At 37.2% G+C, this 25,234-nt stretch overlaps 1 protein-coding gene across 1 annotated transcript in view; it reads right to left on the bottom strand.

The window, feature by feature from the left end:
• The window catches only part of LOC107733123 (Usher syndrome 2A (autosomal recessive, mild)), a 209,374-nt gene that overhangs the window by 47,956 nt on the left and 136,184 nt on the right, over nt 1–25,234 (bottom strand). The window contains 10 exon segments of the mRNA XM_016544622.1: nt 183–337; nt 1,574–1,771; nt 4,797–5,049; nt 6,629–6,852; nt 14,168–14,389; nt 14,541–14,709; nt 16,173–16,371; nt 19,212–19,324; nt 19,647–19,849; nt 24,921–25,130. Coding sequence (XP_016400108.1) covers nt 183–337; nt 1,574–1,771; nt 4,797–5,049; nt 6,629–6,852; nt 14,168–14,389; nt 14,541–14,709; nt 16,173–16,371; nt 19,212–19,324; nt 19,647–19,849; nt 24,921–25,130 — 1,946 coding nt within the window.

The following is a 25,234-nucleotide window of genomic DNA, read 5'->3' as shown; positions in this document are numbered from 1 at the left end:
ATTGCCTATTTGGTCAACAGATGGCAGGTCGTGTTTAGGAAACCTGTTTGAGAACAGTCATTATTTTTGCAATACCATTTGGTACCACTAGTAGAACAGAAATTATATTCTTTACTACTGCATTGTACATGATTTTTTGCCTACAAGGATTAAGATGAGAGGCAGATGAGAAACAGACTCACTTTTGAGCTGTCTGTGCAGCCGGCGGCAGTACAGGCTCTGAGCTGGTACACATACTCCTGAAAAGGTCGGATTCCTCCTGCATCAGTGAAGCTATGATCAGTGCCACGGTAGCGCTCCTGTCCATCACGCAGGATCACATAGTGACTTATCTCACCTATCATAGTACAAAAAACACACAGGGTCAAAAAGTAGCTTCAACACATATTCCACTCAGTATAATAGTGAAACCGGTGGACTAACTTTCTTTCAAAATCACAACAGATTGGGTGGCAATGCCGTTTGATTAGCACACAGAGTGAAGTCCTAATGAGCAATCAGCATGTTTCTTTACATATTAAGTGGCACAGAAGTTCCCTAAAATGAAGCTTGTTATTCTCACTTAGTGTTTATGCGCATGTGAATTTCATTCTTCATAAATTATTCTACCAAGCTATGCAGATTACGCTTAATAACAGGCAGGTCTTCAGAGGAGTGATGATAAAACAATCAGCTAGTTCCACTCTGTCATATCATTACAGCCTGAAGAAAAAGCCTGTTTCCAGTTTGTTGGGGGAAATGTGAGTAAATCTTCTGAGAGTCACGACTTCAGGCGTGGATTACCCAAACTGATTCACTCTGTGATTAATCATTTACATAACCAAACCTTCTACTGAATAAACGTATGACAATATTACCATGACAGCAAGAAACCACAAAAATGATGTACTCTGATTTGAGGGGAAAAAAGAAGTCCAACTATGTAGGATTATTAATTCAAAAAGTTTGTAACTATAAAGACATTAAATTTCCAAGAGGTTCAGTGTCTGCCTATAGTTCCTGGCAAAGGTTCAAACAATCACAAACTACACTGTTTTAGTAGCCAGTGTACCCTGTATGGCTATGAAATGTGCATTTTAGTTACTTGCTATACATTTCCAAGCTGGAAACAATAACGCTTTGTAAAAGGAATAAATAATAAATCCTAAATAGTCCAAAACTGTTTCTTTGTCCACCATACATATACACATACCTGTAGATAGAAACAAAAGATTTAAATTAGTAACTGGCTTCATGTAACTATGAGAAGATATTTCATGTATAATTTACACAATTCTTAGCAATCAATTGACATTTACAATATCTGTAAACTGGTGTCATCAGGACCTCAAATCAATCTAATAAATGAAATGTATATTTTACTTTATATATTAGAATATATTGTAACTAAAATATATATCTTTATGAAATTAGGACAGATTGGTTTCATCAGGACCTCAAATCATTCTCAAATTCATTTATATATAATATTACATTGTAAATAAATTCACATATTTAAAGGACAACGGATTGGTTTCACTCTGCTATAGAGGGATGTAATATAAGTCAAGCACCACCTTTTTGAGATAATTACCATTTGGCTTGTTAGGGGCTGACCATTCAAGCTGGATGATGTCATCACGCAGACCCACATGGCTCCAGTGAGGAGGAGACACAACCCAGGGCGCATCTTCTTTAGTAGTGACACGAGAGGAGGGACTGAACCCACGGCCAAAGCTGTTCCAGGCACCAATCCTATACTCATAACTGGTGTAAGGGTCCAGTTCAGTGTCTGAAATGACACACCAGAGAACACACAGTCACACAAACACACACATTCCTCAGAATTCCCATGAAACCTCTTGACGACACGACAGGAGAGTTTCTATAGAGTCTCAGTCTTCACACTAAAAAAAGACTAAAGTTTAAAGAGTACCCAAGGACCCTGCATTTACTGTAATGCTCTTTGTTATCAGAAGTACAGTGGTTTGTTGTAAACGTGTGTTTGGGGAGTCATGGGTGTAAATCTCAGAGATGGGTTTCATCAGACAGGTGGAGGCACTTATAGGAGTGACAGGATGACAAAATACCCTTCTAAGAGGACAAGACACAGTCTTAAAGTTGACCAAGCTAAATTATTATTATTACAAAAAAAAAAAATCAACATTTGTAAAATTCAACTTTTAAATTCTGTTTATTTGCTCGTACATTAAGCAATAGCAATTTACTTTTTATTTTATTTTATTTTGTAAATAAAAACATAATAATAGTAATAATATTTAAGCAAACTAACTTATTTACTAAAAAAAAAAATCTACATTGTAAAATTCTACTTAATTACATAAAACTAAAATTTTATATACAAGTACAGAAGTAAATATATAAGTACAATTTTTAAATTATGTGCATTTGCTTGTACATTAAGAAATACCAATTTGCTATTTTTCTTTTCTTTTGTAAATACAAAACATACTACTTCTACTAACTAATGACTAATTAAAGGGGTTCAATTAAATTTCAGTTGAAATAGAACTGGATTCAGCTGGAATGAATCTTAATGGAGGAAGTTAGAACAAAATAAAATTTGCAACCCTTCTGTAATTTTAAATATTTTCAACAAGAAAAAATGTATGGTAATTTTATCAGTAACAGAGTATCTGCAGGATTTTAAAGCTCAAATTTAAGACTTTTTAAGACCTGCACAAATAAAATTAATACCATATGAGTGGCGTAGGGCAATGTCTATGCTAACATATTAAACTGTAAATTGACAGTAAAAAGCATGATTTACAGTTCAGATACAAGTTTTATAAAATGATAAACTTCACATTTCAGCCTTTAAACCATTTTTAAGAAAACGGATGAGTCAAAAGTATCAATTATTACATTAATTTAAACAATTATCAATCATTATATTAATCAAATAACACACAAATATATTTTACTGTCTTAATTGTTGAGATTTTTATAATGAATTATCTTCTTGTCGACCGACCAGTTCACATTTACAACTCTGCGTGTTTGCAGCATAAAAACATGGGTGGATTTTCACATTGGTCTGAACAAAAACAGCAGAACGGCTTATTGAAAATGCTAATTCATTCTCTGCCAGCAGGAGGCGCTTTCGGACCAGCAGAAATAAAGCAGTAACAGCAGTCCACAAAACAGTGCAGCGGAAACCCTGTGTAAGGAACTGATTGGATTCTATAGTGGGCGTTTCATTCTAGAACGGAGCAAGGTAGATTTTGGAGGAGGGTGTTGTCAAAAAAGACAACTCCATTTGGATGTAAAACAATTTTTTTTTCTATTAAAATAACATATAATGGTCACAACACTATAGGCACACAATAATAGATTTAATGGGGGTAATTTTTTATTTCATGTTGACTTTAAAACTGACAATACCCCAAAAAGGTCTCAAGGGTGTTTGCTACACAAAGTCAGGAGGAAGTGAAATCGTTCATATTTGTGTGGCTGGCAAATCAACGCTTGTGCAGCATTTGTCCGAGAGCACTCAGTGTCATCTTTCTCCGGAGTGCGGGTATGGGGGTGTGAGAAACATCTGGAGGAGTGCAGGGTCACGACAGGTTTATACGCTTCTGCCCAGATGGTGGCACAGCGCTGACTAGAATCACTCTCCTCATGCTCGCCAGCCCCCTCAACTCCGGCATTAGTCTTGATTAAACAGATGTAACTAACCAAATAAATAACACCTCAGATGAGGTTGAGCCAGTAAGAGAGGCCAGCACTCCCCCTGAAAAAATAAATAAGTGTGCGAGTCAAGGGGGCGCTCTAAACGCCCTTAAAGTTTTAATGATGAGTTTGAAATAGCAGGTGAGATTTATGACTCACGACAATTAATACACACTAAAGCATCTGGTCTTGTGACCACATAAAATGTGCAGATGTTTACAGTGTGAAAAACATCCCCGAAATGACTGACACTTTCTTTTTTTGTGTGTGTGCGTGAGCCATTCGGTTTGATGTCTTTACATAAAAGAGCATGTTGGGCATATACAATTTCTTGTTTATTGGATACATTTAGTTCTCATTTGCAGGGCTGTTGCTTAAATTCACAGGGCTCGGGAAAAAAGTGGGCTTTCTCTCCTTTGGGCCCAAAAATGCTGTTTACAGAATATGCCTCCTTCACCCCCTTCCTCTTGATGATGGCCCTGCTTTTATATTATTATATATTATTTATTATTATTATTCTATAATAATATAATAATATTGTGTGTACATATGTATATGTATATATATATATATGTATATATAATAAATTATTATTATTATATACATATATATTCATAAAAAATGTAAATGCACTTAAAATGTAAACATTTTTCTTTTCATTTTATTTTTTCACATACAAGGATGTGTCCCCTGATCTGTGAAATATTAAAATTGCCAACATTTTCAAAAAAAGGGAGTGTGTGATTGGGTAGAGCAGGGTTATTTTACATTAGAATATATATACTTAAATCCAAGTAATGTTGTTATTTTTCTGTAATTTTATAGTTTTTTTGTTTTTTTTAAATATGTCTTTTTAACTTTGTTTTTTCATTTTTAGTTTTTCTTGTAATATTTATATTTTATTTCAATAAATATTTTTAAAAGATTTAAAAAAAGTGTTAGTTGCAGTTTTAGTTAATACCAACACTGTTAATAACAGGTTAATAACAACACTGGTCCACACACACACACACACACACACACACACACACATATATATACTGTATATATAAGCATGAAAAAAATTAAGTAAATAAATAAAAAAATCTTGTGTGTAAATGGACAAACATTGTTGACCTATTTACCTGTGAAACTGCATCGGTTTGCCATTCCACTGTATATCAGCTCCTCTGAGGATGGGCAGAGCTGGCTGTGGGCGGCAGCAGAAGGAGCGTCTGTTTGGGTGGCGGCAACAGCAGAGGGAGATGAAACATGCGCAGAGACCGGCTCACCTGGTACCCATGTACAGATGGACTGTGCCGGGCTAAAATCACACAAGCCACAGTACGCTCCTGCGGCCACCGACACAGGACACACCGTACTGGGGCGGCATTTCTCCTAAAGGACACATACGCACACACACTCTCATTAGTGACAACAGTCATCAGACAACTGTTGTGTGTCAAAGTACCCCTGCCAGCGGGTGTGTATGGAGTCCTCTGTCTCAATAAATAGCACGGATGCCCCTTAATGACATAATTACAAGTTAACGACCGCCATCCTAGTTTTCTTTTCTTGGTCTCTTTCTTTTCCTTGTGAGCTCAAGCTGGGTGTGCGATGAGCTTGTGTTACAGCGAGCAAATCTGATTAATGAAGTGTGACTGTGAGTGTCTACTTCCTGAGGAGAGGAGCAGATACATCACTGCTCTGTGCCTTATATTTCCAACCTCCACTTTACATCATGGCAGCTTAAGTTTAAAACTCAACTACTTTACTAAAACACCTATCCAATAACGGTCTTTAACACTGATAATTTATCAGCGCTAAATCTAACAGCTAATTATAAAAAATAAAAAAATAAAATCAGTCTTTCCAAGTCTCCTCTCACAGTCTATTTGCTGATTGTCTGATGCGCACTGAATATAAAAGTCTGGATCAGGCAGCTCTAATCTGATTGGTTGGCTTCACGCAATTTCCAGGATTGAGGCCAAAAAATTTTATAATCAAATTTGTGTTTATAAGATACTGAATTTCTACAATGAACACTTTTGAAGATTGTATAGTCATTTGATTTGTCAAAAAGTTTGCCATGTTATTGGGATCAGAGTTTGGTTTGAAATACTTTTGTAGTAAGTTAACTTCGACATCCATGACTAGAACTGCATTCTGGTAAATTTTATTTATACTTACTGTGTTCTGTTTCTGGAAAATCAGGTTTTCTTAAAATAATAACTTCTAAAGTTAACATTTTAAATGTATTAAATTGCAACAAATGTATAATTACAAATATATTTAAATACCTGGCATACCTGTATATATTTCAATATAAATTATATTAAAGTATATTTTAGTTAACTATAAATGCTTGTGAGCACATTCAGCAGAGCGCTTTAGCCCTATTTCAAAGACTATAGAAGTAACTATTAAATTACATACAAGGATGTACTTAAGACCTACTAATCTTAAGTAACTAAATGTCATATAAATTTAAACTATAATACATTTTAATTTATTGTAATTAACATGCAATTACATATAGTTCACACTTAAGTATATTTCCATAATAAGTACTCTTTTTAAAGGTATAAAGAGCACTTGTTTTTCACACAGGGCTGATTTGAATAAATTTAAAATTTCCCTCTATTATAGTGGGATCAATGGTTTCTGATAAACCCGCACCTAAACATCACAAAAAACAACAACAAAAAAAAAACCAACTTTTTTTTTCTATCAGTGGCAGTTCTTCGCTAAAGTGTGGACCACACATTTAGTCAAAAGTCTAGCTACACAGTACTAGTCTCTCCATAATCGGTTTTGGAAAATTTTGGCAAAGCATTGCTATAATCTGAGTTTGAGAAACTGGCGTGACACTACAGAACAGCTTGAGGGCAAAGTCTCCACTAAGTCTTCATCCTGAAGAACTATTGCTGAATGAGTATACAGTGAATATGTCACTCTGAGTGAAAGTGTTAATTACCAGGATGAGGATGCTGGCCGGGGCTCTGTCAGCACACACAGATGTGAGCGGATTGAAGCCCACTCCATTACAACACTCTTCCTCCTGATCAATCACCTCTGACCAGCAGCACTTCAACGACGCCATCCTGTTCTCCACCACATGGACTTTAGACTCTCCGCCGGGACCCGTGCAGCACCAGGAAGTGGATGTGTTGATGTAGTGCTCTCCACAGCAGATGAAGCCTATGTAAAACAAATTTATACACATGGAAAATGCTGACACAAACTGCTTTTTAATAAGCAAGAGAGCCTTAATCATCATAATCCATTGTAATAGTGCAGTAAATTTATGAATTGCAGTTTAGAACATTGTCTGAATGGCACTTGGAATTTATTCAGACTTCATCCTGGTACTTCACCGCAGCACTGTTGCCATGGGGAATCGCAAAACTAAACTGAAACACAACTAATAATGCATATGAAAACATCTTTGACATAAACATGCACATTTTTTAAAATCCAACATGTGGCCATTACAGCTCATGGGACGTTTCTAGTGGATGTCAGAGAGCTGCATGCGCAGCTGACATGCAAAAGATGCAGACGGCCGTGCTGCATGAGGAATCAGCTTCACCTGGTGATTTGGCCACTGTCTCCTCCCATCAGTGCACAGCACCCATATCTGCATCCTCTCCTATTACCTCTAAAAGCATCACAGCGTTCTCTGAGGCCTGACTCAACAAACACGCACCAGCCTTGCAAACACAGCTATGTTTGAGGGGTATTAAAATACCTGCTTTGACACCACTGTTCAAAAATTTGGGGCCAGTAAGATTTCTATATATTTTTTATTTAATACTTTTATTAAGTGGGAGTAAAAACATTCAGAATATTACAAAAGATTTCTATTTCAAATAAATGCTGTTCTTTTGGACTTTGTCCATCCAAGAATCCCCCCAAAAAAGTATCAGAGTTTCCTCAAAAATATTAATCAGCACAACTGTTTTCAACATTGATAATAATAAGAAATGTTTCTTGAAAATACTGCTTTGCCATTACAGGAATGAATTACATTTTAAAATATCTTAAAATACAAAAGTTATTTTAAATTGTAATACTATTTCACAATATCACTATTTTTATTGCATTTTTGATTAAAATAATGCAGTCTTTGCGAGCACAAGAGACTTACTGACCCCATATTTTTGAACGCTAGCATACATCGACAGTCAGATTACTTATACTACATATTACTCAATATACATTTCGAGAAAAGCTTGCATTAATATCCAAACTATAAAACTGTATTTTCAGGCATATGCCAGGAACTGTAATAAGGACCAAGAAGATGAAACTGTTCGAACATGCTATATAGAAAGAATAGAATTATCTGAAAAGCAGTTTAATATTCTTCTAACAGGAAGTGACTCCTGGTTTATTTCTTTGGGTAAACCATCACTACTATAATTACCATCAACCACCAGTATGATAAATTGCTAATTGTTTAATACCCTAATCAGCGTTCATTCTTTGCACAGATAAACTGTGACAGTGCCATTAATTTAAATAGTAATTTCACTTAACGGCCAAAATGGTGCAGCAGATTTTTATGCAACGTTTTCTAGAGGCCGCATCCATCACGGCTCTGCAGTGACATAAAGATGTCTGACGTGCTCTAACTCACTTAGGGACAGCAGATGTTGCAGCGCTGTGTTTGGTGGCAATTCCCAGGGTGCATTACTTCAGCTCCAATGACTTGCAAATAAACAGCTCAACAATTTTTCCAAAATAGCTCTGCAATCCCGTCCCATCCCTGCCCCGGTGCATTTTTCATGATATTTCATTCAAAGACCAGTGAACTTTGACACCCTGACCTCTTAGCTGGGGATGTCCTTCTATTTTGTTTCCCGCACTTGACCTTGGCCTGTCAGCTAAAACAATTCATTTTCCTTCATCTCCACCTTTGTCGCGCTATGAATATAACAGGAGGGAAAGCCACTGCCCCTCTAAATCTGGTGTAGGCACGGCGCAAAAACATGAGCACCCTTTTAGCTCACGCTTTGTTTTTTTAAGCACTGCAAAATGATTTAGCTAATCTTCAGATTTATGATGGATTTGCATACATTCATTAGAGTGCGAGTGAACACAGGCGAGCATAAGGTGCTTAGGCTGTGTGAATTAAGGTTCATTCACTTAATGATAAGTAAATATTTAGCATGCAGTGAGCAACTGATAAAAATGTGTGCTGTGGCTTACACAAGCCTTTGGATAGTAAAACTAAAACTTCAAACAAACAAAAGCACTTTTAAAAAAACAGTGATGGATGAGCACATTCAAAGTCATACTCACAGAGCAAAAGAACTTCATAGAGCTCTAGCTTTACATAGTGAACATTAAAAATTTTTGAAAGAAAATGTGCTTTTTTGCTTTATTAATCCATTTTTTTTCTTTCAAATGATCATTTGCAAGCATTTTTAACTCATTTGTCAGGTGCATGTTACATGCTACAGTATGTATTTATCCTGGTTAAATAAAATATACTTTAGCCACTGGAGGAACAGAAAAAAGGAATGTTTCAAAGCTATCAAACGGTCAGTTTAAAAAACATTGTTCCCTGGCTGTTTCATTCATTTATTTATTCCAAGCATTCCTGAGGGAGAGGTGAAAGGACAGCACATTAAACTGACTTTCTTCATTTCATCCATTGGCCGTGGTTGCATGTGACAAAAAGTGCTTGGGCAGCAGTAATATTTTCACTGCTCTTTGGGGAATCTGAAAGGAGGAACAAAAGGGGGAGATTTAAGTTTGAACATAAAACTTGTAATGCACATGACAGAAATGCAACAAATGGCACTTTTGAATATCACTTGGTTGCTCTAGGTTTTTTTTTCTACTTCTACTTTTTAAAGTTTTGAGATTAAACCGTAAGGAGCCATTCACAAAGAATGTGTATTTGCATTCCGCTGCACTGCCTTTCCATTGTTTTTCTATTTAAACATGTGCTATATGGATGTGTTTGACCGTGCTCAAGTCTTTTTCATGACGCAGTGTTCTAAACACTAGATGCTCAGTTTAAAAGTTCAACTTTTAAAAAATAAATCTCTATAAATTGTTTTTCATTCCACTGCCCTGCGTCTTGAGTTATTTTTTTAAATGCAAAAAACACGTCCACGACACAATTTACACAAGGTTGTATATGTTAACTGTTCATGCATTAGTTAACAATTTACAATATTTTACAGCATAATCATAGTTAATGTTAATTTCTATCTATCCATCCATCCATCCAAATTAACATTTTAAAAACATTTAACATTAACAATTCACATAAAAAAAATAAAAAAAACTCAAGACAAGTTTTACCTAACACATTACCTAATTTTAATGTATAAAATCTTTAAAAACCTACACTACTATACACAGTCTTGTTATTAAAACAACATTAAAACATCAGAACCGTCACCATCAGTGCTCTGACACCACTATTCCTAAACCAAACAAAAAAGCATTAGGAGTCTGTACTTTGTGATTAGTAGTTGAGCCATGCAAAATGCTTTAATTGCTCAAGGATATTAACTGAGATTATTAGGCATGATTAAAGTAAGAAAAGCTATCATCATAACTGTGTTGAAAGAAAATGGTCTTAATCTGTATGATCTCCAATCCATCTCAGCAAAAAAGATCCAGACGTGTGTGTTCAGAATGATCCCCTTTCTGGCATTCATGTCTTGTCATTTGCAAGACAGTTTTGGCAGAACAATATGAGGACATATGAGCCATGATGAAGCACTCGTGCAGTAACAAATACAACGCAGACACTGATGCATTCAGCCACCGGGATAATTTCCACTCGCAAATGCTCATTGTGTCCTTGAGAATATATTTAATTATTGCACTTTTTTGACATCGTCACAGCCATTCCCACACCCACTCTTATGATCCTTGTCTCTCTCACACACACACACACACAGCTCTAAAGCTTTTAACACTTAAATGGAGTAAAATATTCAGATATAACCTTGACTGTGATACAGGCACTGTGCTTTTAAAGCAAAGCTCTGTACATAAGCAGATATTAAAAGAGCTCTCCGTATGACACCAAGCCTCCAGATGCAGAAAACCCTGTAATCCAAATCTAAACTTTAAACAGGACAGCGGGACATTTACAGTAATACCCTGTATTACTGAAGGCTATTGTCTAAACTGTTTCTCATGTCTCAAATGGAAACATTCAGAAGACTGGATTGGATTTCGACAGTTTAAAGGCTTTCGTAACTTGTCATGGTGGATGATGAAATGTTTCACAGTTCAACTTCAAACAGATGTATTTGTTTCTGTAACTGGTGTGAAATCTTGGTTATAATTTGGGTTATAATTAGGCAACATTGATAAAATAACGATAATTGTTATGTGTTCTATTTGGTTATGATGTTTTCTAAGCCTGTGTCATTAGAGTTGCAAAACTGTGTTAGAGTTGGAACGTTTGATTCAATTTTATTGCTTCACTCAAAAATGTTCAAAGATTTTATAATTTTTCATATATTAAAAGGTTTTAAAATAAATACTGCTTTTTTAAAGTAAAAAATAGACTGGAAAACAGATAATAAAAAAAAATTGTGATTAGTTCTTTCATTAAACATACAGAATCTAAATGATCAGAAAAATATTTAATAAAAAAAATAATGCACTATGTAATATACCAATAGCAAATAATATTTATGATATCTAGTATTTTATTATGTAATATAATATAATATAATATAATGTAATATTTATTTTTAATGTAAACAATGGAAATGATACTATAACATTCGGTTTAAAAAAAGTGTAATGACTCTGTAATCATCCATCAAAAAGCAAAATACTAGAGACTTTGTATGGCACATAATTCTGTTTTAATTGATTTATTATCTGGCTTATTGATCGATCGATTGTTTCTTTAGTGATTTATACACCGTGCCCAAAAGGTGACATTGTTAATTTTCTTTTGTAATTTGACTAATAGCAGTTCTTTTGAGACTGGTTAAGGGATTGGTTCACAGGCAGCTTTTCAAACAGCTGATGGCTGTCTCCAACAATTCCATCTCCGCTGTGCCGGAGCGCTGCGAGTCCTGACAGGCTAGAGTGTAATGTGTGACAGATCGCACTTTGGGGACCCAGTAATCACATTTCCATCGGCCATCAGCTGGATCTCAGTGGGACATCCTCAGAAAACCGCCTGTGATTCTATTTCCACAATCTGGAGGAGCACGTGCAGCTTAAACACAATGTCATGGCATTTCTGAACAACAGAGTTCAGAAACACAAATAGAAAAACAGACAAATTTCTCTCTGACAACCCACTCTTGAAGACAGGCCTAAATATATATGGCATCTAAATTTAAAATACGCATCTATTTAAAATATACTAAATGCACTATAATTTGATTGGTTGAATCACATTTGAATGCATCAAGTGTATTAGTCAATGCAAATGAACTACACTACCATTCAAAAATATGCGGTTGGTAACATTAATTATTAATTTCTTTCAGAAAACAAAAATCTCAAATTTCCTACAGAGTCTTTTGCTGTTGTTGGCATTTTATACAAACAATTAGACATGAGAGGTCAAGCGTTACAGTGATTTTACCATGGTTAAGGGGAGTTAGACACTTTACTTCATGGAAAAACAATGGTAACTAGTTTAACTAGTAACATAGCTTAACTATGGTAAAAATCTCACATATGATATATAATCACCATCAAAATTTAAAGAAATAAGCAGTCATATGCCTAATAAACCTAATTGAGCCCCCATTAGGCTTTCACCACAGTCTGCAGCACATTTCAGCTTTTACATTACATCCTCCTTAGCCAGTAGAAGAGGATAGCAGCTCATGGCATATGCCGCATTATCTGTCTATTAGCTTATATTTGCAGAGACACTCACCGCCGCTAAAGGAGACGGAACCTTGAGGGAGTCGGGGTGTCTTTATCAAGGTTAAGTAGCTCATTCAATAATAGAGCAGGCTGACAGAGTGAGGAGCCAGCGTGGAGCTCGCGGCGTGAGCCCCCAGCTCCGCGCACCAGCGGTGTGGCTACCAGGCAAATGGCCTTTAGTTATCCTAACAGTACTATCCATCATAACATATGCTCTCCCCAGGATCCTCTCTTTAATGAGCGATGACTTCTTCATCTGCCTTATTTCAGTAAGATGAACCAAAGGAAGAGCTTCTGAAGCTTCTGCTAGCTTCTGAAATAACTCCAGGTATGTAGTGAAACGAATGAAGTGATTAAGTTCCCAAAAAAAGGGGGACAGCTTTGAAAAACTGTATATCAAGGGCAGGGTGATTAACCAAAGCTTGAAAATGATTCAATCCCAGGATGCTACCGAAGCCACCGAACGACTTGGAGAGTGTGTTTGTATGATAAATACACTGATGCCACTGACCTCATGGTGGCCATTAGTTCTGTTGCATCCTGGGAGCCTGCTGTGGGCTTGGCACAGCTCTGGTTGGTGCTCAGATAGACTCAGCTCCATCATCCAGCCTGACAAAGATGGCTGACACCAGGGCCAGTGCCCATCCAGCCCATCTGTGCCCAGGTGCCCACTTTAGCAGGGCACTGCAGGGGAGCCTGGGTGACCCCAAGAGGGTTCAGCTCCTCTGACACCCACCACAGTGTCGTTAGAAAGTCACTAAGGAGTGAGGGCTAAACTTAGCCACAATGAAGTGGTCATACGTGCTTTGGCCCATTTAAAGTTTGCTAGTGCCACATTTTCTGTTTTGTAGAAGGAGATGATTTTAAGGTGGTCCTGACAGTACAATTCTGCTCTCTGACAAGCGGCTGTGATAAATGGATTGTACTATAAGTGTGATGTGGGAAATGCAAATTATACTTTATGTTATCAATAGTGGTTCACTTCTGTGCTGGACTGCGACTGCAGATCAGATATGACTTGGACCAATCAAATATGAGGACCGGAACCAACTTTTCTCTAAAATACACTACTGTTCAAAGTTTTGGATCAGTAATATTTTTGAAAGAGAGAAAGAAACACTTTTATTCAGCAGGGATGCATTGATCAAAAAACTGATAAAAAGTGACAGTACAGACATTTATAACATTACAAAAGATTTCTGTTTCAAATGCTGTTCTTCTGAACTTTCTATTAATCAACGAACCCTGAAAAACTAAATGTATCATGGTTTTCACAAAAATATTACAAAGCCCAACTGTTTTTAACATTTATAATAACAAGAAATGTTTCTTGAGCAGCAAATGAGCCTATTAGAATGTGACACTGAAGATTGGAGTAATGGCTGCTGAAAATTCAGCTTTGCATCACAGGATTAAAAAACATTTTAAAATATAGTAAAATAGAAAACAGTTGTTTCATACTGTAACAATATTTCACAATATTATGGTTTTACTGTGTTTTTCATTAAATAAATGCAGCCTTGGTGAGCATAAGAGACTTTACTGACCCCAAACCTTTGAACGGTAGTGTACAATACATTGCAGTTGTGACTGAAAACAAAACCACTGTTCGACAAGCATGCTTCTCCAAGCTAACCTGATACATGTTTATGGGGCGTCCCCTGGTGAGCAGCACCACAGCACACCGTCTCTCTTGGGACTAGCTGTCCTCCACAGCACTGGGAGCTGAAGCCATCATAAAGACGCCCCCCACAGCAGATTTGTCTGGCTCCAGACATGAAAGGACTCCCACCACAGCACGAGTCCCCGAGACCAACAGATACACGCCGTTCCACAGACTCCGGACAACAGACCTCTCCTGCAAAACACATATAGAACAATCAACTACAGTACGTGATGTAAAATAAAAGAATGTTTAAAAAATAAGGAAGAAATACTGAGATTGATATTTTTATGCAGCATAACTTGAATTCACATTTGGCTGTGTTAATGCTGAATGCAGTGCATACCTAGTGGAACTAGTATGTAATATCCTCCACAGCACTGGTGTTGAGGCATAGGCTGGAAAAACTGACCTCCACAACACACACTCCCAGAATCCTCTAAAGCTGGAACATAACGCTCTTCACAACACTGATGAGACTGATTTAGGCTGTGAACAGTTCCTGCACAGCATACCTGTAACAATAAAACACATAAAAATATATGCAATTCAAATACATTGCCCATACAAGTTTCTCACTCCTCAAGACAATTAGGAATTTAAGAGGTGGCAATGCCTCAGCCCTGAGGGCCCGCAGAGGCACATGTGAGCGCAGGTAGAACTCCAGCCCATCTCTTCGCTCCACAGCGGCGGGCTATATTTAGCCAGACTCCGCTGCCTACTTTGGCGAGAAATCAGGGCAGGATAGATTCTCATAGCGCTGAGATGATACTCTTGTGGTGTCTGAAAAATCTGTATTGCCCTGAGCCACTGACATTGTCCTTACCTTCTGGCCCAGCTTCCAGTAGAAAAATGGCATCCAGTAAATACCTCCTCTGCTGTGCCTTTGAGAGAGGTCTGAACTTTTAAACCTACTTGAACCCAGTTTATCAAACTCCTGAGAATTACAACCACTACATGTAAAGGCAGTACAAAAATAAAGCTTGTGCATACAGTATGTAATTGCCCTCAAAAGACAATTTCAGCCAGAGTTATAGGCTTCTGACAAGGTATCTAAGTAAAAACGATTATCAAAAAATAAAATCCATCGGTTGTTTATTGGATGGAGGCAGATATGAAGGCAAGCTTGCAGTCCACTGTAAGAAGGGGGCAGGGATTAAATGATTGGAAAAGTCTGGAACACATCACCAGAGATAAATGATGCATTGATGAATCTTTCACAAGTCCAATTAGGACATAGAGAGTGTGAATTTTCAATTAATGCTGACTTTAAAATTTTAATTTAATTCATCACATTTTGATTAGAGTCTTGGGATATAGTGTTGGACAATGAAGGGCCTTCAAGTCAAAACTGTTCAGAACCACTGGACCAGCTTAAATTGCCCAGACAATAGGGAAATCCCCTATCGTAGAATTTACAGCATGTTTAAATGTGTTCATTTTTCTACCTTTTTTATAATTAAAATAACACATTAAATTGACATCTCTAATTATAGCTGATATTTCCTATTAGTACTAATAAAGAATCAAACAAAAACACCTTTCACTAGGTGTTAAACTATGGATAATGCTGAATTCAATACGAGCTCCATTAACACATTATCACAATAGTGTGTCATGTTGCCTCTGTGAAACTCATTTTTCTATTATACTGCTTTACAGCTTTGAGAGCTCTTGTCCTTATCTGAGTTGTGTTCTCTTTGTGTGCTTGTCTCTAGTGTATTACTGTCTGATTTAAGCTGGTGGAGACGTATGGCCTGTGTTTGCTTGCCAAGTTGGCTGTATTTCAATAACACCAGGATGGAAGCAATTGCAGAAGACAAGTTAATCTGTTTACTGAAACCAATCACAGGGACTGTGCTTCATAGATAAATACCAGCCACTCCAACTGATTCGTCACTGTTTCTTCATGGAATACTCTACCATCAAAACTAATGATCTAAGCATAACAGTTTAATAGAGGTTAGTGAGTAGTTACCTGTGTCTCAGGCTTATAACAGGTCTTGCCGCAGAAGTCTTGTTCTGCAAGGCACTCCATGTACGAGCAGTGAGCCTGAGGAGCAAACGCCTGCTGGGTCTGCAGCTCCTCGCACCGCTGCAGGGTCCTCCGCCACACGTCATATCCTCCCAGAATGCCATTGGGCTTACCAGGTGATGTCCATTCTAGTTGAACTGATCTAACACATACAGTATACAGACAAAGCACAGATATTACACCTTCACAAATACTGCTCATCACTTGGTGTATATTGTCAGTCTGGTTTTAGTTCATACTTTGTTTTTGTTCCGTCACTGTCAAGGAGAAAGCATGTAATATAATAGAAAAATGGTGATAATCGCCTCGTTATATAGCGCTTTCTACAACTTGATATACTAGAGCCAAATAGATGTGCTGTGCAGTATGAGTTATGATATGTGTCATCTTTTCTTTTTCTGATGTACTTCTTGTATTGATTTTCCTCTCCACTCATCATGCAGGAGAGCTGGCTTTCCACAGAAAGGAACAATTTTTGTTCACTACTGCTTACTTTGAGATACTGGATAAAATATTGAGACCTGTATTATGTCATTAAAATATTAAGTTGTATTACAAGAATTTTACTGTATCCCATTTTGTAATATTTAGTAATAGCAACAAATTTATTTTATGTATTTTAAGGCAAGTTTGATTATGAATAAGTTTTAAATGGCACATACTAGGAATCCTGCTGTGGCATACTGTAAGCAACACACTTTTTATTAGCATTAGTTAATAAATGAGTAAATAAGAAACAAGCAAGCAAGTAAATACAAAACAAAAAATTCACATTTGGTGGTGCAGCTTGCTATCTAAAGGAACAGTAGGCAGGGAAGGACAGGGTTTTGGACAACAAAACAATAAACAAAACAACACAAAAAACATTTGCATCTGGCGGTGCAGTTTGCTGCCTGATGGAACACTGCAGAGAGCAAACAGGAAGGAAAAACCAAAAAGCCATTAAACAAGCCTTATTTCTTTCTTAACTGTTGCCATAACCTTATGGAAATGTGCTTTTGTTTTCATCATCTTTTTCATCTCCTCTCCATACATGATAATATCCATACCGCTCTGTGATTTGGCTTCCTTTGCTTTTTGCCCATATCTTTTGTGTTGTGCAAATCTCTTGTCACATACGCAAGACGTAGAGAATGACATAATTACGGTTTGCGTGGGTCTCTCTCCTCTCCTCTGTCCCCTCCCTGATGAGGAAGCTAATTGATAGTGAAGGCCTCTGACGACTTAAAGCTGACAGACCTTAGTATCTGATTAGGAATTCATGAAATGCGACAAGGCTTCCTCTTTTAAAGTACAGACAGAGAATCGTTTGGAGATTACTGTGGGCTTTAAAAAAAACTAAATATTATTCATGCTTACTTTTTTTCTTGAGGGGTCAGGGATGGGGAAGCAGCTTTCCTATAACAAATGCGTTAGTATTATATTACAAAGGGTGTCATTTGCTGCCCACCGTTAATCCCTCATGGAGAGAAATAACTGGAATTCATATTGGGCGGCAGCAGTGTGTAAGCCATCGGTTGCAGCACTTGTCATATTTCAATCAAAGCTTAAGCCAGCCGCCAATTCCTGTTCCCAGCCCCCACATAGCACCAGAGACAGAATTAATGAATTAGCTATTGATTAAATTCCACTCGAGCAAATCTAGCGTGGCAAATAAATGAACTGTTTGGGGCATGTGTAGGCCATGGCCAGCCATGTCGGGCCAATCGATCAGTAGTTAGTATTCTATTGGGAGTGAGTACAGCACACTGGTGATATGACATGAGGGTGGGAGACAACACGGCAGGAAATGTGTGAATTATGGCTTATTATGGCACACAGAGCCCTAGGGCCTTCAAAAAACACAATTTTTTACAAGTGCTTACACTGTGTTACACTGTAGTATGTGTAAGGTTCTCTTATATTGTGTACAGTGCACTGAGTCAACACTGGCTGCAACCGTTTTCAAGTCATCTCAAAATGTTCACTAACCACCAGTTAGCAAAAGTTCAATGTAAGACAACAGTAAAACATGTGAAAACTATACATCCCACTTTATTTTCCAGTGCAAAACCATAGACATACAGGGAAAATAAAATGGCTCAAGTAGCTGTGCTGTGCACATTTGGACACTTCACATGTATCATAAAGAGACAAATTTGGTGAACTACCCTTGTTTTGTAATTATTGATCATTATTTTATAAAATAATTGAAGGAACAATGTAGATCAGAGATGCCAAATCCTGTTCCTGGCGATCTACCTACTGTACCTGCAGAGTTCAGTTCCAAACCTGATCAAGCACACCTGTCTGCAATTATCAAGTGCTCCTGCAGATCTAAATGAGCTGGTTGAGTTGTGTTTGATCAGACTTTACAGTAAGATCTCCAGGAACAGGATTGGGCACCCCGAATGTAGATGGTAGATGGATTGTTTGGGCTCACCATGTCACACTTCGAAGGGATGGTGAATATTTAACCAATAGATTATCCACAACATGCACACAAAACTCAAGCGTGGCGAAACTCAGCGTATAGGCTACTTGCCTCACAGACATGAGAAATATATCTAAAGAAAGCTTGAAATGTCAACATTAAAATTAACCAATTCAAATAGAAAACAAATACTCTATGTAATCTGTATGAAAGGCGCATTTCTCTCTAAAGGTGTGTCCAACCGTACTGCGGAGATGGCGAGTCCACTTCATCTTTGCAGCCGACACACTGACTAAGAAAATGCTAGTTTATTAACAAATAATTAAAATATCTTCTTGCTATTTTTCCCAACACAGTCATTACTTTTGCCGGTGCTTTGCGGCAAGCTTTATGCATTTGTAAATAGGCTATATATTATATATTAATGGTTTAGTTCCCCACCCCCCTGTATATATTTAATTAATTAAATTAATAAATCGACTACTAGTCGACCAGAAAAATCTTTAGTCAGAGGCAGCCCTGGTAAACTCACATTCACACTACTATCTGTGTCTGCTTGACTGACTCACCTTGAGCTAAGCACCTGAATCTGAGGTTTGGCGATTTCAGTCGGTGTGTCCTCCACCGTGGTCACCTGAGTGCTGTTACTCTCCACACACGCATACACGGTACACACCTCCACCTAAACACAGAGTACAGTCCCACTGCACAGGTTAAATCCAAAACAAAGTGATGTCCAAAATCTGAGACCATTTTACATTAAAATTACATACAATACTAAAAATTAAAAATCAGCACAAAAATAAGTGAAATTATATGTGCAATATTACAGAAACATAATTATTAGTTTAGGATTTAAAATCCTTATTTATTTATTTATTTACTTGCCCATTTTAAATCCTAAAACCTTTAGATCCTAGATTTTCAATGTGGTCTCAGATTTTGAACTTTTAATATGCGCTAAATAAAACTATGTATTTGTGTGTTTAGATAGAAGGCCAGACCTGAATACTGTGGACAGTGAACGGCAAAAGTCCTCCCACTTCCAGTGATCCAGTTCCATTGCTAGTGGACTCATAGAGATGGCCATCACGATAGATGGAGTACTTTATGACTACACCATTTGGAACAAGAGGAGCTGTCCATAGCACCCTCACTGCTGTGCTATTTAGGACCACCACCTCTGGAGGAAAGAGTCCTTCAGGTTCTGCAATACAGAGAGAAAGCCACACTAAATTACCCAGAAGAGCTCAGCGGACTGGAGCCCACATGAAAACATACGGTCATATTGACATAACCCCAGCACTTTTGAAGAGCTCAATCCTCAAGATTTGTCTCTTTAACCTCTGCCCAAGACGAAGTTCAGGGAAGGCTCGAGGTCCTTAAGTCTGCAGTAGTCTCTACAAAGAGTAAAACAATGACCAACAACATCTACAGAAAAAGACCTGGAGGACCTAGAGGACGCAGTGTCTCGTTCCCCTCAGGGAACCATGGTTACATAAGTAACCCGAGACGTTTTTCATTCTTTTCTCTTTTTTTCCCCAGACCAAGATCGTGCCAGCGGTAGCATAAACACACAGCATATTCTACTCTTAATAGTCTCTGAAAAGGCTTTGGGCAGCACTTTTATTTCTGCCTTAGAAAAAGAGCATAAAAAAGAGAGACAGAAAGAAAGGGATAAACAAAAAAAGGACAGGCATTTTCTTAAAGCTGATCTGTGTATTTTTTTTATGTTAAAATACGTTCTCCTATCCTAGCTTAAAGTGTTGAGAACTACAGTATAAGGAAACTATTCATAGAAATCATAGAAATTCTGATGCTGCATATATCATTACACTATTTAAACTACACCATTTAAAATAATATATACACACACACACACACACACACACACACATATATATATATATATATATATATATATGTCCCTCAGTTGTCTAGTTCAAACAATAACCAATAATAATGCAGCAGTACACGTGTGTCCGTTTGATGTGTGTTCCTGAGTGCACTCATGTGTATAAATAATGTAATTTTATATGTACATCAGGGAATGCTGACAGCAATACATCAGGGAGGGCTGGCAGAATGAGAAAAGGCTGAGTGTGACTCTTTCACTTTCCCTCTTGCTTTTGGGGGTTCCCGCAGATGGTTTGTGGGCAAATTGAATCAGTCCTGGAGAAGCGCGCAGGGATTGGAGTGCTGCACCAGGGGCAGAGGGGGTTAACTGGGCCAGTCTGGGGAATTCTTTCTACAGCTTGCACCATTTTCGCCTTCTTTTTCTTTTTCCCCCCCTCTGTATTTTGCAAGCTCTTCCTTTCCCATGACAAATCACACTGACTTACAAAAGAAGACCAGAGAGCATATTTTTCAGCTTGATGTGACTCTAGTAAACAGCTATTGTGACAACTTTGTAAGGCTCTTCTGAAAGAATGTAAAAAGGGAATGATTGATAAAGCTTTTTTTACTGAGGCTAGTGAAGTTAGTTTGTGAAAGAGAGCTGAAAGACATGAGTGTAGTGCTAATGACAGCTGAGAGATCAAATATCTCAGCAGTGGCTTTGAACAAGCCATTGGCTGACATGACGAGCTGGGGAATGAATTCGATACAGAGCAGGGGTCCTGACACTTACACTCTCTCTAAAGAATATAACTGCTGTTCTTCCTACTCAAAGCCTCAAAAAGTCTCCCTTAGGGAGATATCCTGCTAACACAAAGGTCAACAAGTGAGGAGACCCCATCTAAGATATTTTCTAGTAACGTGCTTGTACCTTTACAGCAGATCTTACTGAAGGTTTGTGAGGGACAGATAAATGTTTTGGTATCGGCAAAACTTACTGAAGGTTTGTGAGGGACAGATAAATGTTTTGGTATCGGCAAAAACTAACAGTTACCTAAACACCGTTGGTCATGCATTAATGGGTGGCATGTCACTTAAAAGGATGGTTAAATAATGGTTCATACAGGCCACATTTTTCTATATAAAAATGTGAGAAACAGGGAGGTGGAATGAAATAAAAGCAGAACCTAAAAAAAGTTAAACTTTTTCTAACAGTTAAGACGCTGCAAAAGACATAAGATGTGAGTGCAATAGTCAAATGTCCATCTAGTTTATGTATTAAAAGTGAATAAAATAAAAAAGAATGAATGAATGAATGAAAAAATAAAGGGTTCAGTGTGAACGGACCCTAACATTGTTCTTAATGAACTAAAGTACTAATTTTCATTGTTAAGAAGCAAGGATTGTTACTAATCAATGAAATATTCAGACAATCAATCAATAAAAGAAGTGCTGGAGAAGCTTCTTTTAAACTCTCAAGCTACAAGTTACTCATATTTTAAAACAGTCAAACAACAAACAAAACATTATTTTTAAAAGTAGTTAGGTACACTGGCTACATCAAAGCTCCTGAAATGTATCAATAAATCTGTTTTAAATACAATTTTAAAGAGCAGAGCAGTAATTATCTACAACTAAAAATACCTTAATAAAGAGAAAGTCTGACAGATAAATTTACACTAAATTAAATCAAATAAAACTAAAAGCACCCTAATATACAGTATATAAAAGTATCAAAAATATTGCATTGAACACCACTATTCAGTATTAAATATTTCTTAAAAAGAACAAAAACTGTAAAATCAAGTGCAGGAACTCAAATGAATCAGTGAATAATTTGTCAAATGGGTTCATTTTCAGGAACTGTCTGAGCTAACCAACTTCCCAACATGGCATATGAGACAGAAGACACATAGGAGAGCTGAGAGCACATTTGGATATTGACTCGATTATTAAGCAGCTACTTTGAAAAAGTTGGAAAAAGTAGCTTAGTACTTGAAAAGGCTAGACTGTTTAGAACGCAGCTGAACTACTCAAGTTATTAAAAAATGCTTAGTGCCCGCTTGTTACTCCCCATCATTGACCAAAAGAGCAATGATGAGACATACTTGTATGTGACCGATATCAGTGCTCTCCTGAAGCGTCTCTTTCCATGTCATTTCTGCTGCTGTATTATTAATGCAAGACTTCGCATGGACAACCTCGTCTCCATTCCAGTTTTTAATTAGCGGGCTCTTAACATATACACTATCATGCAGCATATATGATCTTTTAAGTTCAACTGCTTTTAATAAGCTGCCCTTTAGGCTGTAAAATAATGAAGCTTCCACTACTAGCTCTTTGGTAAATGACCTGTAACCTTTATTTAGGAGCAAATGATATTCTAATGTTTTTAATTATACTGATAGGTGACAGAGAAAGAAGTTGAGGTATGTTATGGAAAACCAGTTGTTTAGTTTTTAGTGCGTAAAGCACAATTTAACACACCGCAGTGTGTGTGTGTGTGTGTGTGTGTGTGTGTGTATGCGTACATAAGAGGTTTGCTGAGCTTTCATCTGTTTCCTGTGCTATCAGTGCATCAGTACATTAACTGTGTAAGAGGACAGCTTAATGACTATTGATCATAGCTCAGAGGTCAAGATATCACAATTTTGGTAAAGGCAAATTTTTCTGCAGCTTGTGAGGTTTGCCTTTAGAGTACAGAGGGAAAATATTCAATCAATCAGTTCTTCTCCTCATCCGTTTTTTATCTCTTTGAGCAGGGGCTGCTTGAATGATATGAGAGAGGCAGGCTGACAGAAATCACAGGAATATTTGAAGTGTTGACAGGAAAACCATAATTAGCCAATATCTTCAATCCAAATTTCATCCAGTTAAACATACAGAGATGGTTGTGGTCTAGTAAACTCCATATTTCAGTTAAACCACTTGGATTCTAAATATCATCTAAGACACTTTGCAAACTTTTACATGATATTTGTAAAATTGTATCATGGTTTCCACAATTAAAATATTAAGCAGCAAAACCATTTTCAAAACTGAGAAACTATTACTGAGCATCAAATCAGCACATCAAAATGGTTTCTAAAGGATCATGTGACAATGAAAACTGGAGTAATGACTGCTATAAATTCAATTTGTCATTACAGGAATACATTATATTTTAAAATATTTTAAAATAGCAAACAGTTCTTTTAAACTGCAATAATATTTTATAATATTATAGTTTTACTGTATTTAAAAAAATAAAATAAATCCTTGGTGAGTATAAGAGACTTATTTAAAAATTATATTAAAAACTTTTACTGACCCCAAACTTTTGAATGGTAATGTAAGCTTGGCAAACAGGTTTGGAGATTTCGATTCCATTCACATAACAAGAAATGTATTTTTCAACTGAATCACTCCAATACGGACTTTGACTGCCTACACGTTAGGGGTTGAATGACTTCTGATTTTTATGTGACGAAAGTCGAGTCGAAGTCGACTAGTCACTGATGACGTCATTAATGAACAAATAAGTCTGGAGCTGTGACAAACACCTTGTGCACAGCTATGGCATATGACACAGTGCTGCCCACATGGCTGTTGCTCCTATAACAGCTTTTTTATCAGTTCTTTTGTCTTTGGGTCGTTATATTTCTCAAAGATTTCTGCTCATTCTAAATCAGATACAGATAAAGTAGCACAGTAAAGATTACATTAATATGAATGCATTAGTGAGAGCGATTGCGTGTGTGAATTAATTCTACCTGGCAGCGTCTCTCTACTAGTAGTGAAGCTGTGGAATTTAGTTATTAAGAAATATATGCTTGAACTTTTCAGTTTCTAAGCTATTTTATTGAGAAATCACAGAACATTGTTGACAGTACATTTCCGCGCTGAATGATTGTGCGCATGATGTACGCGGTACTGTCTGTAGCCTATGTGTGTGCGTTACAGTGCAGCAGCACATTAGATTAGAAAGGCGATTAACGTACCTGTACAATAAGCTGTTTAAAACGCGCATTCTCCCGTTCAATTTCGAGCATCCAGTAATATAATCACACATGTCTTGTGGAGCGCTTTCAGAGTATGCATTTATTTGTCATTTGAACTGTTTGGAAACGGAGCATAAATGTGGAAGTCCTTCAAAGATTTCTTATCCTGTTGAGCCCTCTATAGGACCAGCGACTAGTCGACGTCAAGCTTAAAGTGTCATGGCAGAGCACTGAAGTCGACTAGTCGATTAGTCGGTGTAACCCCTACACGTACTTAAGGGACAAACAAGAATATTACAAACGGTAAAACCAGTACATGCACTTAACAATAAATACATTTAATATTTTGTTTTATGCTAAAAATTCAGTCAAAACAGGTAGGTTAAACAACAAATCTGGGGCCCTGTGGCTTAGCAGTCAAAATAGATGTGTGTATCAAACATCTATGTGGCATGCACTCACCTCCATCTGTAGTAGTGCAGCTGACCTCAGGACTGGTAATGTTGTGAGCGCCGTTGGATACAGTCAAGGAGAGCTTGTACTCTGTGCTGGGCTGCAGGTCAGAGATGACCACAGAAGTCGCAGCGGGGTCAAGTGCAAGAGTCTGCCTGTGCTGGGTGGACAGAACCATAAGGATGTAGTCCTCCACACTTCCCTGCAAATCTTGCAGAGCTGGAAACATAAAATATAAAGAGAGACAGGACACTAAAGGTCAATCTCAAAAACAAGTTCTCTAAACACAGATTCTTTCCTGAAATGTATTTTCGGTCACGGGC

This window comes from Sinocyclocheilus rhinocerous, unplaced genomic scaffold (genome assembly GCF_001515625.1).
Source record: "Sinocyclocheilus rhinocerous isolate Xijiao unplaced genomic scaffold, SAMN03320098_v1.1 scaffold8, whole genome shotgun sequence".
NCBI classification, from domain to species: Eukaryota; Metazoa; Chordata; class Actinopteri; order Cypriniformes; family Cyprinidae; genus Sinocyclocheilus; species Sinocyclocheilus rhinocerous.
The sequence above is the reverse complement of the archived record's forward strand: the minus strand, read 5'-3'. Positions and strand labels throughout refer to the sequence as shown.